This window comes from Chiloscyllium punctatum, chromosome 42 (assembly GCF_047496795.1).
Source record: "Chiloscyllium punctatum isolate Juve2018m chromosome 42, sChiPun1.3, whole genome shotgun sequence".
NCBI lineage: Eukaryota > Metazoa > Chordata > Chondrichthyes > Orectolobiformes > Hemiscylliidae > Chiloscyllium > Chiloscyllium punctatum.
Window position 1 is genome coordinate 266,848 of NC_092780.1, and position 19,886 is coordinate 286,733.

The 19,886-nt window shown below is 42.2% G+C and overlaps 1 protein-coding gene across 2 annotated transcripts in view; it reads left to right on the forward strand.

Moving 5' to 3' along the window:
• The window catches only part of mlx (MAX dimerization protein MLX), a 58,416-nt gene extending 44,459 nt beyond the window's left edge, over window positions 1-13,957 (forward strand). For both annotated transcript variants that reach the window (XM_072561142.1, XM_072561143.1), the window contains exon 8: window positions 11,633-13,957. In XM_072561142.1, coding sequence (XP_072417243.1) covers window positions 11,633-11,689 — 57 coding nt within the window. In that variant the 3' untranslated portion in view covers window positions 11,690-13,957. The remainder of the gene's footprint in view (window positions 1-11,632) is intronic.
• The last annotated feature ends 5,929 nt before the right edge of the window (window positions 13,958-19,886 follow it).

The window sequence follows — 19,886 nt, forward strand, 5'->3', positions numbered from 1 at the left end:
GGTCGTGCCTGACAAACCTGTTGGAATTCTTTGAAGAGGTGACAAGTAGGTTAGACCAGGGAAACCCAGTGGATGTGGTTTATCTAGACTTCCAAAAGGCCTTTGATAAGGTGCCACATGGAAGGCTGCTGAGTAAGGTGAGGGCTCATGGTGTTCGAGGTGAGCTACTGATATGGATTGAGGATTGGCTGTCTGACAGAAGGCAGAGAGTTGGGATAAAAGGTTCGTTTTCGGAATGGCAGCCGGTGACAAGCGGTGTCCCGCAGGGTTCAGTGTTGGGGCTGCAGCTGTTCATGTTATATATTAATGATCTGGATGAAGGGACTGGGGGCATTCTAGCGAAGTTTGCCAATGATATGAAGTTAGGTGGACAGGCAGGCTGTACTGAGGAAGTGGGGAGGCTGAAGAAGGATCTAGACAGTTTGGGAGAGTGGTCCAGGAAATGGCTGATGGAATTCAATGTGAGCAAATGTGAGGTCTTGCACTTTGGAAAAAAGAATTCAAGCGTGGACTACTTTCTAAACAGTGAGAAAATTCATAAAGCCAAAGTACAGAGGGATGTGGGAGTGCTAGTCAAGGATTCTCTAAAGGTAAACATGATTAAGAAAGCGAATGCAATGTTGTCATTTATCTCGAGGGTTGGAATATAAAAGCACCGTTGTGCTACTGAGACTTTATAAAGCTCTGGTTAGGCGCCATTTGGAGTACTGTGTCCAGTTTTGGTCCCCACACCTCAGGAAGGACATACTGGCACTGGAGCGTGTCCAGCGGAGATTCACACAAATGATCCCTGGAATGGTTGGTCTAACATATGAGGAACCGCTGAGGATCCTGGGGGAGATCTAATAGAAACTTACAAGATAATACATGGCTTGGAAAGGGTGGAGGCTAGGAAATTGTTTCTGTCAGGTGAGGAGACTAGGACCCGTGGACACAGCCTTAGAATTAGAGGGGGTAAATTCAGAACAGAAATGCGGAGACATTTCTTCAGCCAGAGAGTGGAGGGCCTGTGGAATTCATTGCCGCGGAGTGCAGTGGACGCCAGGATGCTAAATGTCTTCAAGGCAGAGATTGATAAATTCTTGATGTCTCAAGGAATTAAGGGCTACGGGGAGAAGGTGGGTAAGTGGAGTTGAAATGCCCATCAGCCATGATTGAATGGCGGAGTAGACTCGATGGGCTGAATGGCCTTACTTCCACTCTTATGGTCTTATGATATAGCAGTTTTTGAGAAGATTTGTGGCTTAGGTTAAGGTTCAGGTTGTAAGTTTGCTTGCTGAGCTGGCAGATTTGTTTTCAGATATTTAATCACCATGCTAGGTCATATAATCAGTGAGCCTCCAGTAAAGTACTGGTGTTCTGTCCCACTTTTTACTTGTGTGTCTTGATCTCTTAAGGTGGGTGATATCATTTGTGGCTCCTTTTCTAAGAGGTTGGTAAATGGGGTCCAATTCGATGTGTTTATTGATGGAGTTGCAGTTTGAATGCCAGGCCTCTAGGAATTCCCATGCATGTCTCTGATTAGCCTGTCCTAGGATGGATGTGTTGTCTCAGTCGAAGTGGTGTCCTTCTGCATATGTATGTAAGGATACGAGTGATAGTGGGTCATGTGTTTTGGTGGCTAGTTAGTGTTCATGTATCCTGATGGCTAGTTTTCTGCCTGTCTGTCAGATGTAGTGTTTCTTACAGTCCTTGCATGGTATTTTGTAAATGACATTTGTTTTGCTGGTATAGGATCCTTTAGCTTCTTCAGTAGTTGTTTCAGTGTGTTAATCAGTTTGTGGGCTACCATGTTGCCATGGTGTCTGGTAGTCATCTCCGAGACGTCTTTGCTGTGTGGTAGTGTGGCTAGGGTTTCTGGGTGTGTTGTGACTACTAGTTTGGATTTGTTGTTTAAGAATTGGCGAACTGGGTTTATCGGCTACCCGTTCTTCTTGAATAGACAATAGGTGCAGGAGTAGGCCATTCTGCCCTTCGAGCCTGCACCACCATTCAATATGATCGTGGCTGATCATCCTTAATCAGTATCCTGTTCCTGCCTTATCTCCATAACCCTTGATTCCACTTTCCTTGAGAGCTCTATCCAACACTTCCTTAAATGATTCCAGAGACTGGGCCTCCACTGCCCTCTGGGGCAGAGCATTCCACACAGCCACCATTCTCTGGGTGAAGAAGTTTCTCCTCATCTCTGTCCTAAATGGTCTACCCCGTATTTTTAAGCTGTGTCCTCTGGCTCGGCACTCACCCATCAGCGGAAACATGTTTCCTGCTGCCAGAGTGTCCAATCCTTTCATAATCTTATATGTCTCAATCAGATCTCCTCTCAGTCTTCTAAACTCAAGGGAATACAAGCCCAGTCGCTCCAGTCTTTCAGTGTAAGGTAGTCCCGCCATTCCAGGAATTGACCTCGTGAACCTACGCCACACTCCCTCAATAGCCAGAATGTCTTTCCTCAAATTTGGAGACCAGAACTGCACACAGTACTCCAGGTGTGGTCTCACCAGGGTCCTGTACAGCTGCAGAAGAACCTCTTTGCTTCTATACTCAATCCCTCTTGTTATGAAGGCCAGCATGCTATTAGCCTTCTTCACTACCTGCTGTACCTGCATGCTTACCTTCATTGACTGGTGTACAAGAACACCCAGATCTCTTTGTACTGCCCCTTTACTACCTAAATGGAATCAATTTAGGTAATCTGCCTTCCTGTTCTTGCCACCAAAGTGGATAACCATACATTTATCCACATTAAACTCCTTCTGCCATGCATCTGACCACTTACCTAACCTGTCCAGGTCACCCTGTAATCTCCTAACATCCTCCTCACATTTCACCCTGCCACCCAGCTTAGTATCATCAGCAAATTTGCTAATGTTATTACTAATACCATCTTCTATATCATTAACATATATTGTAAAAAGCTGCGGTCCCACTACTGATCCCTGCGGTACCCCACTGGTCACTGCCTGCCATTCCGAAATGGAGCCATTTATCACTACTCTTTGTTTCCTATCAGCCAACCAACTTTCAATCCATGTCAGTACTTTGCCCCCGATACCATGCGTCCTAATTTTGCTCACTAACCTCCGATGTGGGATTTTATCAAAAGCTTTCTGAAAGTCCAGGTACACTACATCTACTGGATCTCCCTCGTCCATCTTCAGAGTTACATCCTCAAAAAATTCCAGAAGGTTAGTCAAGCATGATTTCCCCTTCATAAGTCCATGCTGACTCTGACCTATCCTGTTACTGCTATCCAGATGTGTCGTCATTTCATCCTTTATAATATCCTTAATAATGTACTGTATCGGTATTTTTATTCAGCTGCTTGTAGTTCCTGGGTACTGCAGTGTGATGTGGCCTGTTTAAGTAATGTCTTGATGCAGCTCTGTTAGATGATATAGTTTCTACGGAGAAAAATGTTGAATCAATGTGGGTGGAAATAGGAAATAAGGGGAAAAAGTCACTGATGGCCATAAGCTATAGGCCACCAAATAATAACATCATGGTGGAGTGGGCACTAAACAGAGAAATAACTGATGCATGTAGAAATGGTACGGCAATAGCTTCAGCCTATTTAGCCTCTCCCAGGCTCAAACCCTCCGCCAGTACCTACATAACAGACCACAATAGGAAGACACAACACGTCTGAATACACTGGTCACCCTACCATACATAAAGAACATATCAGAAATGACCACTGGACTACTTAGACCCCTAGGTATCATGGTAGCCTACAAACCAACAACCATACTATGACAGCTACTGACAATCTGTCCCACTTGCTATTTATGTGCCCCGATTTGCTGAGGTGGGTGGTGCTATTTCTAGTTTTATTTCTTAGTGTTTGGTATACTGGGTCTAACTCTACATGTTTGTTAATGGAGGTCCAGGTTGAGTGCTGGGCCTCCAGGAATTCCCATACATGTCTCTGTTTGGCTTGTCCAGGATGGATACATTGTCCCAGCTGAGTTGGTGTCCTCATTTGTCCGTGTGTATGGACACAAATGATAGTTGATCATGTCTCTTGGTGGCTGGTTGGTGTTCATGCACCCTGACGGCTAATTTGCTTCTGGTTTGCCTTAATGTTTACATGGTAAATATTCTTTACATGGTATTTCGTATATAACATTGGTTCTGTTAGTTGTGGGTATGGGATCCTTTCTACGTAGAGTCATAGTCGTGGAGACGGAAACAGACCCTTCGGTCCAACTCGTCCATGCCGACCGGATATCCCAACCCAATCTAGTCCCACCTGCCAGTCCCTGGTCCAGAGCCCTCCAAACTCTTCCTATTTATATACCCATCCAGATGCCTTTTAAATGTTGCAATTGTACCAGCCTCCACCACTTCCTCTGGCGGCTCATTCCATACATGTAAAGACAGCCACAAACGTGAAGGCAAACCGGAAGCAAATTAGCCATCAGGGTGCATGAACACCAATCAGCCACCCGGAGACGTGATCAACTACCATTTGTATCCGTTCAGACGGACATAGGAGGTCACTAACTCGACTGGGACAATGTATCCATTCTAGGACAAGCCACACAGAGACATGTATGGGAATTCCTGCAGGCCCAGCCCTCAACCTGGACCTCCGTTAACAAACATGTAGAGTTAGATCCCTTATACCAAACACTAAGAAATAAAACTAGAAATGGCACCACCCACCTCAGCAAATTGGGACACACAAATAGAAAGCAGTACAGAACACCCTCATGACGAAGCATCTGCAAACAAACCTACCAGCTCAGTGAGCAAGCTAACAACCTCATCCACAACCAGATCTACAAATCTTCTCAAAGAACTTCGAATATCTCAAAATCATTTTATGAACCTCCTTGAAATACTATTATTAATGATTTTTACAGTTTAATTATTGCCATCCATTTATCACAAGCACCGAAAATTTATTTTTGTATACTTTGTCCCACTGTGGTTATTTTTGGGCGAAGTTTGTGGATTACATAGAACAGTACAGCACAGAACAGGCCCTTCAGCCTACGATGTTGTGCCGACCATTGATCCTCATGTATGCACCCTCAAATTTCTGTGACTATATGCATGTCCAGTAGTCTCTTAAATGTCCACAATGACTTTGCTTCCACAGCTGCTGCTGGCAATGCATTCCATGCTCTCTCAACTCTTTGTGTAAAGAACCTGCCTCTGACATCCCCTCTATACTTTCCTCCAACCAGCTTAAAACTATGACCCCTCGTGTTAGCCATTTCTGTCCCGGGAAATAGTCTCTGGCTATCGACTCTATCTGTGCCTCTCATTATCTTGTATACTTCAATTAGGTCTCTTATCCTCCTCCTTTTCTCCAATGAAGAAAAGTCCGAGCTCAGTCAACCTCTCTTCATAAGATAAGCCCTCCAGTCCAGGCAACTTCCTGGTAAATCTGCTCTGAACCCTCTCCAAAGCATCCACAGCTTTCCTATAATAGGGCGACCAGAACTGGACGCAGTGTTCCAAGTGCGGTCTAACCAAAGTTTTATAGAGCTGCAACAAGATCTCACGACTCTTAAACTCAATCCCCCTGTTAATGAAAGCCAAAACACCAGATGCTTTCTTAACAACCCTGTCCACGTGGGTGGCCTTTTTAAGGGATCTATGTACCTGCACACCAAGATCCCTCTGTTCCTCCACACTGCCAAGAATCCTATCCTTAATCCTATACTCAGCTTTCAAATTCAACCTTCCAAAATGCATCACCTCGCATTTATCCAGGTTGAACTCCATCTGCCACCTCTCAGCCCATCTCTGCATCTTGTCAATGTCCCGCTGCAGCCTACAACAGCCCTGTATACTGTCAACGACACCTCCAACCTTTGTGTCGTCTGCAAACTTGCTGACTCATCCTTCAATCCCCTCATCCAAGTCATTAATAAAAATTACAAACAGTAGGGGCCCAAGGACAGAGCCCTGTGGAACACCACTCACCACAGACTTCCAGGCAGAATATTTTCCTTCTACTACCACTCGCTGTCTTCTGTTGGCCAGCCAATTCTGTATCCAGACAGCTATGTTCCCCTGTATCCCATTCCTCCTGACCTTCTGAATGAGCCTACCATGGGGAACCTTATCAAATGCCTTGCTGAAGTCTATATATAGCACATCCACAGCTCGACCCTCATCAATGTTTCTAGTCACATCCTCAAAGAACTCAATAAGGTTTGTGAGGCATGACCTGCCCCTCTCAAAGCTGTGTTGACTGCATTTAATCAAGCCATGCTCTCCCAGATGGTCATAAATCCTCTCCCTCAGAATCCTTTCTAACACCTTGCAGACGACAGACGTGAGACTGACTGTTCTGTAATTGCCGGGGATTTCCCTATTTCCTTTCTTGAAGAGAGGAATTACATTTGCCTCTCTCCAGTCATCAGGTACGACTCCGGTGGAGAGCGAGGATGCAAAGATCTTCGCAAGTGACAAAGCAATTGCATTTCTCGTTTCCCAAAGCAGCCGAGGACAAATCTGGTTCGGGCCTGGCGACTTGTCAATCTTAATGTTTGACAAAATTTTCAGCACATCAGCTTCCTCTATCTCTATCCATTCCAGCATGCACACCTGCTCTTCAAAGGTTTCATTCACTACAAAGTTTGTTTCTTTCGTAAAGACACTAGTGATGACTTTACCCTTCTATCCACTCAAACTGATTCTGCATCCTGATCTTCTGAAGTAAGATGAATAGGAAAAATTCAACAACCAATAAAATAAGCTAAAAATACTTCTTGAGTTTATAAATGAGTAAAACGCTCACCATCCAGTCAACTACTTGCTTTCCTTTGATGCCGCTTTTGAATTTTCTCAAACTCCGCTGATTTGCTCTGGAGTGACAGACTGTATTAGACCTCTGCTGTTCTCTCATACTTCTATATTGCGTCTCCACCACAGTCAAATGCTCTTTTGCCCATACTGTGTCTTTTGTTAGACCTATATTGACACCCTCGTTACATTTGCAGTTTTCTGATCTGGCACTATCTTGAAGCCTAAGAACGATTGAAAGATATTAGCCAGTGCTGTGCAAACTCCAATGTCACATCCTTCAATGTCTTTGTATCTGCCCTATCTGATCAAGAAGGCATATGGTATATTTGCCTTCACTGGATGGGGTATTGAGTATAAGAGCTGGCAAGATTGTGCAAGACTTTGGCCGCATTTAATATATTGTGTGCAATTCTGGTCGCCACAATACTAAAAGAATGTGGACGCTTTGGAGAGGGTCCAGAGAAGGTTTACGAGGACGTTGCCTGGTATGGAAGGTGTTAGCTATGAAGAGAGGTTGAGTAGATTAGGATTGTATTCATTAGAAAAAAAGGAGATTGAGGGGGGACCTGATTGAGGGGTCATGATGGGTGTGGAGATGGTGGAGAGAGATAAGCTTTTTCTCTGGTGAGGGATTCAATAACTAGAAGTCACCAGTTCAAGGTGAGGGGAAAAAAGTTTAAGGGGGATACAGGCGGCAAGTATTTTACACAGAGGGTGGTAGGTGCCTGGAACGTGTTGCCAGCAGAGGTAGTAGAAGCAGGCACGGTAGATTCATTTTAGGTGCATCTGGACAGATGCATGAGTAGGTGGGGAGCAGAGGGATACAGATGCTGAGGAATCGGGCGATAAGTTTAGGTAGAGGGTTTGGATCGGCACAGGCTTGGAGGGCCGAAGGGCCTGTTCCTGGGCTGTAAATTTTCTTTGTTCTTTGATGCCAGTGCCTTATTCACATTTAGGTACAGCAATCTATTCAATACCATTTCTGTATGAAGTTTAAGCCCTTCATGCATGTGGAAGAAAATGTATGTGGTAAAGGTGGAAACAAAGTATTAATTTAATACTTTGGTTATGCTTCAGCCTACATGCTTATATCCTTTTTCTTGCTCTACTCCTCCCTGTCCCACCATTAACTACTAAGAAGGTGTGAAGACCTTTGGATTTACTTTTATTGTTAGCTGCCAGTCTCCTGTAGTCTCTTCTTTTCTTGCCTTTTAGGGCTAACATTCTGTTCTTGATACTCCAGAATGGTGGTGGTGTTTGTCTGTCAAATTGGTTTTGTTTGTGAACTGTAGTTTGCCTGGCAATGATTGCATTTTCCATGTAAAGTGCTTGCAATGTGTTACCCTTCCACCTCTTGTTGGTGAGGTGTTACCCTTCCACCTCTTGTTGGTGAGGTGTTACCCTTCCACCTCTTGTTGGTGAGGTGTTACCCTTCCACCTCTTGTTGGTGAGGTGTTACCCTTCCACCTCTTGTTGGTGAGGTGTTACCCTTCCACCACTTGTTGGTGAGGTGTTACCCTTCCACTTCTTGTTGGTGAGGTGTTACCCTTCCACCACTTGTTGTTGGGGGATAAGCTGTTATTTTCAATAGTGCTGCCAGGAAGCAAGCCATGAAAATGGCGACCTGGTAACATCCTTTAATGTGCAGTAATTCTCCAGTATCCTTAGTTGGTCATAGAATCATACAGCATAAAAGAGGCCCTTTGGCCATCAAGTCTTCAATAACCTGTCTGAACTCCTTATCTGACTACTAATCTTGTATGTTAGCACATTCCAAGTGCTCATTCATGTACCTTTTTAAAAGGTTGTGAGGTTTCACGCCTGTACTACCATCCCAGGCATTCCAGACTTTCTGGGTGAAAATGTTTTACCTCAAATCCCCTCTAACCCTCTTGCCCTTCACTTTAGTAATGTGACCTATCTATTATTGACCCTTTGAGGGGAATGGCTGTCCATTTCACTAATATTCTTATACACCTCAATCAAGTCCAACCTCAGCCTTCTCTGCTCTAAAGAAAACAAGTCTATTAAGTTTCTCTTCCTTGCTAGAATGCTCTGTCATAGGCAATATTCAACTCCCTCTAAACTTGCATCTCTCTAAAGGTGAGGTGCAGCGAGACCTAAGTGTTATCGTGGAACAGTTGCTGAAGATTGGCATGCAAGTGCAGCAGGTAATGAGGAAAGCTAATAGCATGCTGGCCTTCATAGCAAGAGGTTTTCAGAGTAGGAGTAGGAATGTCTTGTTGCAGTTATATAGGGCTTTGATGAGGCCACAGCTTGAATATTTTGTGCAGTTTTGGTCTTCTAGTCTGAGGAATGTCTTTTTCAATATTTCATCTCAGTTGCATCACACTGTAAACTTTTGCTATAAATTTTGTGTCTTACGATCTCATACTCCACAACCACCTGATGAAGGAGCAGCGCTCTGAAAGCTAGTGCTTCCAAATAAACCTGTTGGACTATAACCTGGTGTTGTCTGATTTTTAACTTCTGATAACTGTTTGCATTTGGTTTGCGGCATGAAATTAGAAGAAAAAAAATATTATTTGAATTAAAATGAATAATAAACAAATTATTTAGGCTGTTGATTCTATGGGCTCAAATATGATGTAGCCAAATGGCGTAAACTCTATTTGAGTACATTATCTATCACCGTTGTGGTATGGTGTGTTTTCTGCTCTACACACTCCAATAGTACGTCAGTGCAGAGTGAGAAGCTCTCTGGTTTTATTCATAGCCTGTGCTAGATTCATTGATCTCAGCAAGGAAACTGCAATTAATTTCATTGGCCATAGACAAGAGGTAGAAGAAAAGTCAGTGAGTTTGCAGTCTATATTTATATGACATGGGTTATTTGCTCTCAATGAAAATTACAACCTGAATAACTTGACAGGCAGCACAGGGAAGTGGAGAAATACAATTTTTTACAGTTAACTGAGAAGGAAGAGTGACAAAGTTCTCACTTTTGACTTTTTATGTGGTTTTGATTGTTCATACTGAGAGAGGTCATCTGAATCTGTAACCTGTCTTTCCTTATTCACCTGTTGCAATTTGTAGTTTCAAACATATTGTATTTGGATGTACACTTTAGAAAGGAATGATTTGGAGATGCCAGTGTTGGACTGGGGTGTACAAAGTTACAAATCACAACACCAGGTTATAGTCCAACAGGTTTAATTGGAAGCACTAGCTTTCGGAGCAACGCTCCTTCATCAGGTGATTGTGGAGTTTACAATTGTAAGACACAGAATTTATAGCAAAAAATTACAGTGTGATGTAACTGAAATTATACATTGAAAAATACCTTGATTGTTTAAGTCTCTCATCTGTTAGAATGACCATGTTAGTTTCACTTCTTTCATATGTAAATCACAAAACGTTTTTTAAAAGTTACATCCTCAGGTTAACTGTAACAATTAGTGTCAGCCCAGATCAGTTATTGAAATGTTGAAGGTGTTAGCCCCTTGTGTTCCCTGTCTGTGCCATAATGTCTAGACTGATTTTAATTTGAAAAGTGAGTTAACAGAGTCTTACATGGATTCATGGAGCTTTTGAGCAAAGTGCAATGTAACTCTGCAAGTACAAATTCACCCCACAAACATATATGTGTATGTATGTATGTGGGTTTGTGTGTGTGTGTGTCTGTGTCTGGGGTGGGGGTTTGTGAGTGTCTGTGAGAGAGACTGTATTTGTGTGTGTGAGTGTAAGGTGCATGTGGGAGTGTGTGCAAGTGTCTTTGTGCGTGTCTGTGTTTAGGAGTGCCTGTATGCATATCTGTGTATAGGAGTGTGTGTGTGTATGTATATAGAGTAATGTTGGTCACCTGTAGTGTGACATGAACCCAAGGTCCTGGTTGAGGCCCTCCCTATGGGTATGGAACTTAGCTATCAGCCTCTGCTCGGCCACTTTTCGCTGTTTGCTTGTCCCGAAGTCGGCCTTGGAGCATGGTCACCCGAAGGTCTGAGGTCAAATGTCCTGGACCGCTGAAGTGTTCCCCAGATGGGAGGGAAAACTCCTGTCTGTTGATTGTTCTGCGGTGCCCATTCATCCGTTGCCGTAGCCTTTGCTCGATTTCCCCAACGTACCATGCACTCTCACATGCATCCTCTCACAGACTTAGACACTTTACACTCACACACACATATAAACTCTCTCTCACAGACAACCGCAACCCCCTACTCCAGACACACACACTCTTACAACGTGCATTCTGTCACAGACTTAGATCACTTTACACTCACACGCACACATATACACTCTCTCTTACAGACACAAACCCTCACCCCAGACACACACACACACAACAACACATATAAGTTTGTGGGGTGAATTTGTACTTGCAGAGTTACATAGTATTTTGCTCAGAAACTGTATGAATCCATGTAAAACTCTGTTAACTCACGTTTTAGATTAGAATCAATCTAAGCATTATGGCACGGACAGGGAACACAGGAGGCTAACATCTTCAACATCTTATCTGCGCTGACACCATCCTGAGAATGTAACTATTTTTTAAAAAGTCTTGTGATTTACATATAAAAGAAGTGAAACTAATCATGGTCATTCTAACAGATGAGAGACTTAACAAACAAACAAGGTATTTTTCAATGTATAATTTCAGTTACATCACAATGTAAACTTTTGCTATAAATTCTATGTCTTCCAATTGTGTCCTCTACAATTATCTGATGAAGGAGCGGCGCTCCGAAAGCTAGTGCTTCCAGTTAAACCTGTTGGACGATAACTTGGTATTATGTAATTTGTAACGTCAGAAAGAATAGTTTTTATGGTGTGGGAACAGAACTCTTTTGGGTGAGATTTAACCGTAATGTAAATGTCTAATTCGTTGTCTCTGCTGTTTCAGATACTGCGGGAGATCGTGGTTGGGATACTGCAGCAGTTAAACAGTCAGCTGCAATGAGTTGCCAGATGTTTATCATTCTCTCCATGCTTCAGGCTCACTGCCTTTATTCCTGATGAAGGGCTTTTGCCCGAAACGTCGATTTCGAAGCTCCTTGGATGCTGCCTGAACTGCTGTACTCTTCCAGCACCACTAATCCAGATGTTTATCATTGCTGAACTTAGAGCAGAATTATATTCTGAAATTTCCAGAAATATGAAATGAGCTCTGATATCAGTGAAAAATTAATATTGAAGCAAATGGCTGAAATAATTTGCACTTTTTATTCTAATTAAAGATGTGAATTCACGTTGACACTTTGAAAATGTTCAGAAAAACAAATAGGTTCATTATAAGGCCATGTGACGGACTTGTGGCGTAATTAGTAGTGTCCCTGTCTCTTGGCTAGTAGGTTCATGTTCAAGTTTTACCTAACCTGGAGATGTCTCATGAAAAAAAATAATTGTTATAAGATGTTTAGGCATTGTGTCTTTTAGAGTGCTCTGCCATTTAATAAGATTATGGCTGATCATCTGTCTCAGCTCCACTTTTCCACCCTGTCCTCCTATATCCTGATTTCCTTAGAATCCAAAAGTTAAGCAATCACAGACTTAAATACCCTCAACAACTGAGCATTCAGAACACTGTCAACTTGAGAATTTCAAATATTCACAACCCTTTGAATGATGAAGTTTCTTATCTCAGTCCAAAAAAGCTGCTCCCCATCTGACACACTTCAGCCCACAGAAACAGCCTCAGCACCTAACTAGGTCAAACCCTGTAGCAATCTCATGTTTCAGTGAGATTGCTTCTCATATTTATGAACTCCAGATTACTGTATATTGTTCTGATCCCCTAAGAGATTGTTAATTTTAAAGACAAATAATTTCTGTGACACCAGTGAAAAGAACGGGCAGGATTTCACTTTACAAAACATTAGCAAACCAGCTATAATTAGCATATTCCAAACATTCATTGGCAGGTAAAAGCCATTTCAAATAAGAAATGGAAGTTAATTTTAAATATTTTATACTGTGTGCAATCTCTTTTTCAAATACGACTTCCATTTTGTAGGTTTTCTTATTTCTCACCCAATTATTATGGCTATTGAGTTATTTTTGCTAGCAATCTTTTTCTGTTTGAAGCCCCATTACAGACGCAGTTGCAACAGCAGAGGCCATTGCTTATGGTCAGTTGTTCTAGGCAAGACATCTTGGGGTTTGCTAGCACTTGATCGACATGTCTGTTTGTGTGTACACCCCTGTTTTAGTTTAAAATTATCTTTGTTCTGCCCAATGATGTGATGTTTTTGGTTGGAATCTTTCAGTCTTTATAGCTCCATTTTCTTACCACTTAGTTTTGAGCCCAAGAGGTTGGTTCACCTCACATCAGGCTTCATTTTAATGCAAGTGTAAGTTCAAGACATATTAAAAGACAAAGATGTTTCATTATAGCTTGACAGAAATTCACAAATGTCAAAATGCCTGCCAAATGGTAAGGTGGGCTCCAGCAATGCAGCAGTAATGAGTTTGGCCAATCCATAATCCCTGATCTATCCTTTAAGTGTTATATCCTTTCCAGTTGTATAACATAAAGAGTAACATAGCATCTGTATTCTTAGAGTTTTACTTCATCAACCAGATATGTTCTAAAATTGCCAAACAGAAAACTGTGATGAAAGTTTAATATATTATTATTTGGGAACTTGGTTCTAAAGTAAAGATAAAATGAAATTTTTGATGTTATTGATGTGAAGGTCTGATCTTAAGAAAGAAGCAAAAATCATATGGAATAATGAGTTGAAGGCTTTGCTAATAAATGATGTGACTTAAGATAAATGATGAGATAAGTTACTAAGTTAGATCATTGCTAGGTGTTTTCTTAGTGAAGGGTCTCTCATCTATAAAGGCTGGTTCTCAGAAGCCACAACGAGGTTGAGCTTGGAAGAACAGATTAGTTTGTGGAAGTCTTCAAGCCAGAGCTGGAGAGTCTTAAGCTGATTTAACAGCCTCAAATTAGGCAAAGTGAAGAGAAAAGTCAGTTTGTTTTTCTTTGTGTTTTGTGGAAAGCCAAACAGAATTAATCCTAGTGAATATGCAGAAAATCACTGAAAGGAAACTTGTCAGAAACTTTAAACTGAAGGTGGGAGTGATACTTAACAGGACTTGAGTAAATTTAAAAATATTGCTTGGATAAAGGGTTGAATCTTTCTTTTTATCATTTCTGACATCTTTCAAAATTTTCTTTTTCTTTTGTGTAATAAATGTATGCTCTTTTATTTAAAGTACATTGACAGCCTCACATGAATATATTTAAGTGATTTACGATTGTGGTAATCAAATTGCAGAACTAACATCGGCAGTCGATTAAGCCAGGTCTAACTCTGGACTGTGATGTGTCCAGTACCACCATCAGCTAGGATCATAAGTTACATTTGAATAGAAGTTTGCATGTTTCCTCTCACTAGAAAACTCTTTTTTTCTCCTGTTTGGCAGTGTAGAGCACATTGTCAGAAACCTAACCTAACCCCCATGGCAGCCCCAGGTCACATTAGAACATAGAATTGTACAGCATAGTGGGCCCTCAGCCCACTATGTTGTGCTGAACGAGATGCCAAATTAAATTAATTCCTTCTGCCTGCCCTTGGTCCATATTCATGTGATTATCTAAAAGTTCCTTAAACACCCCTGTCATATTGATGGGTATTTCTTGGAATGATATATTAAGGAAATCAATCAGCCTTCTTTCAGAGCCCACTTTGAAAATCACACAGAAAGATGTACTTTTCCCAGCATATATCACTATGTCTCACAATGCTCAATTCACTCCACTGTACCTCCCAGAAATCAGTTGAGTGAATCTTTGTTGTTTCTAAGGAATGTTTAACTTTCAGATTAATATGATGTCAGCACATTGCACACTTAATGGGCTCAAACCTTGTCTAGTTCTAGACAGACAACCAGGGAAAACATTCACCAACGGCTACAGGCCGAACCTGTTGAATATTTCCTAATAAACTAGCCACAATCTTCTCCATACTATTTCCAATGTGTTTATATCAACTCTTTATTGTACTCTAGATGCAATCTCACCAGCACCTTGTACAACATTCCCACTTTTATAAAAGCAGAATACTGTGAATGATAGAAATCTGAAACAAATATACAGAATGCTGGAGAAACTCAGCAGACCTGGCATAATCTTTGGACAGAAAAAAGTTAATAGTTAAGTTCAATTTGACTGTTCTGTAAAACTGAAAGGTTCTGAATTTTGCAAATTGCTGTATGCCTTCTGATTTGATTTTTTGATTTGATTTATTGTAGTCACGTACCTAAGTACAGTGGGAAGCTTTGTTTTTAGAGCAGTAATCAGACCTTAGAGCACTTAAAATGACAATACAAGATCACAGTTGCACACGAGGTACACAAAAAAAATCATTAGCAAGATCAACATTGTTTGAAGTTAGGTCTATTCAGTAGTCTAAGAATAGCAAGGAAGAAATTGTTCTTGAACCAACCAGTGAGTGTTCAAAATTCTGAATCTTCTGCCTGACAGAAGAGGTTGGAAGAGGGCATTACTGGGGTGGAAGGGGTCTTTTGTTATGGACTAGGCCAGATGCCTCACGTAGCCCAGACCATAACTTTGCTATTTGTTTAGCCAGGTATATAGTGGATATTTCCGAGTAAATTAGCTAGGTTGTCTGCCAAGTTTTCAACAAACAAAATTTATTTACAAAATTACGGAATGAAACACAAAGAACAAAACCTTAACACTGGGCAACTTATCCTATCCAAACCCGACTTAATGATGTTGTTCTGAAAATACTTGCAACAGTTCCTTCGCACAAACAGTTAAAAAATGAAACAAACTAGAGCTTACAGGCTTGAAGTTAGAGAGAGAGAGAGTTCAGCAGCATGTGTCACACATCCCCTGCTGCAATTGAACTGACTAAAGTTCTGAACTGAAAGAAACAACTAAACGAAGACCAGCTAGCATATCTGGCCGCTCCCCTTTGATTATGCCATTTTATTAAAGACATGAAAGTGTTAAACTGGAGGTATTATCTGTTAGGGTAAACAGAAAGCCCCAATGAACCATTTAAGTTTTAGACACGATGGAGCCTGGCTAATTACCCCTTCTCTTAAGAAAAACTAAAGAACATAGTAATCTTGTAACAGAACCAGTATTGTGACACTTCATTTCCCCCCCCGCTCCACTTAAAAAATGTGAACCATCAATATCCAAAGATGGCTTCATTTTTCAAAACCCCAAGAAAGTAAAAAAAATCAGTTAGTACTTTAAAGACATATACATTCACTAACTATAAACATGCAAACATACACAACTACGTTCGGATTAAATCTGTGATTCTCCCACCACTGAACACTCTTTCTTACTTGAGTCTCGGCAATGCATCGACGATCACATTTTCTCAACTTGCCACATTACAATGTTCAAATTGAATGGCTGTATCTAAACAATTTTCACCTTAAATGTCTCCACAAACTTCAATGGGTTACGATCAGTGTATACGATTGTCTGAGATGTGTTGCTGGTAATGTAATCACTGAAATGTTGTTGTGCCAACACCAAGCTTAAAGACTTTTTCTCCACCATCAAAATATTTGTGCTGATGAACATTCAATTTCCTGGAGAAATACCCAATAAGTCTTTCTATCTTCTCATCGTCTTCCTGCAGGAGCACAGCACCGACACCCATATCACTGACATCAATAGCCACTTTGAAAGGATTTAGAACATAGAACAATACAGCACAGAACAGGCCCTTCGGCCCACGATGTTGTGCCGAACTTCTATCCTAGATTAAGCACCCATCCATGTACCTATCCAAATGCCGCTTAAAGGTCGCCAATGAATCTGACTCTACCACTCCCTCGGGCAGCGCATTCCATGCCCCCACCACTCTCTGGGTAAAGAACCCACCCCTGACATCTCCCCTATACCTTCCACCCTTCACCTTAAATTTATGTCCCCTTGTAACACTCTGTTGTACCCGGGGAAAAAGTTTCTGACTGTCTACTCTATCTATTCCGCTGATCATCTTATAAACCTCTATCAAGTCACCCCTCATCCTTCGCCGTTCCAACGAGAAAAGGCCGAGAACTCTTAACCTATCCTCGTACGACCTACTCTCCATTCCAGGCAACATCCTGGTAAATCTTCTCTGCACCCTCTCCAAAGCTTCCACATCTTTCCTAAAGTGAGGCGACCAGAACTGCACACAGTACTCCAAATGTGGCCTAACCAAAGTCCTGTACAGCTGCAACATCACCTCACGACTCTTGAATTCAATCCCTCTGCTAATGAACGATAATACTCCATAGGCCTTCTTACAAACTCTATCCACCTGAGTGGCAACTTTCAAAGATCTATGTACATAGACCCCAAGATCCCTCTGTTCCTCCACCTGACCATTAACCCTGTATTCCGCATTCTTATTTGTTCTTCCAAAATGGACAACCTCACACTTGGCAGGGTTGAACTCCATCTGCCACTCCTCAGCCCAGCTCTGCATCCTATCTAAGTCCCTCTGCAGCCGACAACAGCCCTCCTCACTGTCCACAACTCCACCTATCTTTGTATCATCTGCAAATTTACTGACCCACCCTTCGACTCCCTCCTCTAAGTCATTAATAAAAATTACAAACAGCAGAGGACCCAGAACTGATCCCTGCGGAACTCCACTTGTAACTGGACTCCATGCTGAATATTTACCATCTACCACCACTCTCTGACTTCTACCGGTTAGTCAGTTTTCTATCCAATTGGCCAAATTTCCCTCTATCCCATGCCTCCTGACTTTCCGCATAAGCCTACCATGGGGAACCTTATCAAATGCCTTACTGAAATCCATGTATACTACATCCACTGCTCTACCCTCATCCACATGCTTGGTCACCTCCTCAAAGAATTCAATAAGACTTGTAAGGCAAGACCTACCCTTCACAAATCCGTGCTGGCTGTCCCTAATCAAGCAGTGTCTTTCCAGATACTCGTAAATCCTATCCCTCAGTACCCTTTCCATTACTTTGCCTACCACAGAAGTAAGACTAACTGGCCTGTAATTCCCGGGGTTATCCCTATTCCCTTTTTTGAACAGGGGCACAACATTCGCTACTCTCCAGTCCCCTGGTACCACCCCAGTTGCCAGTGAAGCCGAGAAGATCATTGCCAACGGTACTGCAATTTCCTCTCTTGCTTCCCACATAATCCTAGGATATATCCCGTCAGGCCCGGGGGACTTGTCTATCCTCAAGTTGTTCAAAATGTCCAACACATCTTCCTTCCTAACAGGTATCTCTTCTAGCTTATCAGTCCGTTTCACACTCTCCTCTTCAACAATACGGTCCCTCTCGTTCGTAAATACTGAAGAGAAGTACTTGTTCAAGACCTCTCCTATCTCTTCCGACTCAATACACAGTCTCCCACCACTGTCCTTGATCGGACCTACCCTCGTTCTCGTCATTCTCAGGTTTCTCACATATGCATAGAATGCCTTGGGGTTATCCTTGATCCTATCCGCCAGGGATTTTTCATGCCCTCTCTTAGCTCTCCTAATCCCTTTCTTCAGGTCCCTTCTGGCTATCCTGTATCCCTCCACTGCTCTGTCTGAACCTTGTTTCCTCAACCTTATGTAAGCCTCCTTCTTCCTGTTTACTAGACATTCAACCTCCCTCGTCAACCAAGGCTCCCTCACACGACCATTTCTTTCCTGCCTGATCGGTACATACATATCAAGGACACGTCGTATCTGCTCCTTGAAAAAGTCCCACATTTCCACCACATCCTTCCCTAACAGCCTATGCTCCCAACGTATGCTCCTCAAATCCTGTCTTACAGCATCGTAATTTCCCTTCCCCCAATTGTAAAATCTACCTTGTTGTGCGCACCTATCTCTCTCCATAACCAAGGTGAAAGTCACAGAATTGTGGTCGCCATCACCAAAATGTTCACCCACCAACAAGCCCACCACTTGTCCCGGTTCGTTACCGAGTACCAAATCAGGTGTAATCAGGTGTAGCTAATACTGGGACAGTAGTTAACAGAGATCTCAGGCTGTCAAACACCTGACAGTCTGCTGCCCACTGAAACGTATTGCCTTTCTTTAGCAACTCAGTGAGTGGAGTTGCCATGTTGCTAAAATTTGGCACAAACTTTCGATAAAATCCATTCAATCCCAGGAACAGTAATATTGCTCTTTTTTTTGATGGTGTGGGAAATTCCTCAATTACTTTTGTTTTTGCATTCCGTGGAGCAATTTGTCCATGTCCAATAACATGGCCCAGGAAGGCTTTGGCAAATTCAGTTTTAGCTAGGTTTACAACCAAGCCTGCCTTCTGAAGTTGATCGAACAAATCCGATATATGCTGTAAATGTTCCTTCCATGAGTGACTAAAAATCATGAGATCATCAATGTATACCACACAGTTGGGTAATCCAGTAATGACCTTATTAGTTAGTCTCCGAAATGTGACTGGTGCATTTTTAAATGGCATTACTTTAAACTGATACAGCACATTTGGCGTTACGAAAGCAGAAATTGCCTTTGCTCTTTCTGACAGAGGTATCTGCCAGTAGACTCTGAGCAAGTCCAATTTAGATGTGTAAGCTGCTTGGCCCACCTTTTCAGCAGTCTTCCAACCATGGATTTAGATATGCATCAGTCATTGTAACTGCATTGACTTTGCAATAGTCCACACGTAGCCGTTGGGTATCATCTGGCTTTGGCACTATTACTATGGGTGAACTCCAGTCACTATAACTCACTTCAATTATGCCATCTTGGAACGTGCATTCTATCTCCCTCTGAACCTGTGCCAAGAGTTATGCCTATAAGGATGTTGCTTAATCCGAACAGTATCTCCTATATCTACATGGTGTCTGTGGCTCCTATAGCTGTGAAAAGTATGTACACATTCAGCCTCTAAAGGAGCATGTTGTAGCCTTGACGAAAGAACTAGATGGCCTCAGGCTCATCCAAGAGAACGAGAATTATCTGGGCAGGACCATCAGTGATTACATTACCAGCAACACACCGAGCATACCAGAAGAGATAAGGGAGATGACGATGAGGAAGGAAGGGATCATTCAAGTACAAGACACCCCGGGGGAAGTACCTCTTGTGAACAGGTTGACTCTCTTGGAAAGTGTCGAGACTCTGCCAGTCCGAGAGGCGGACAGGTCTGCCAATCAAAAA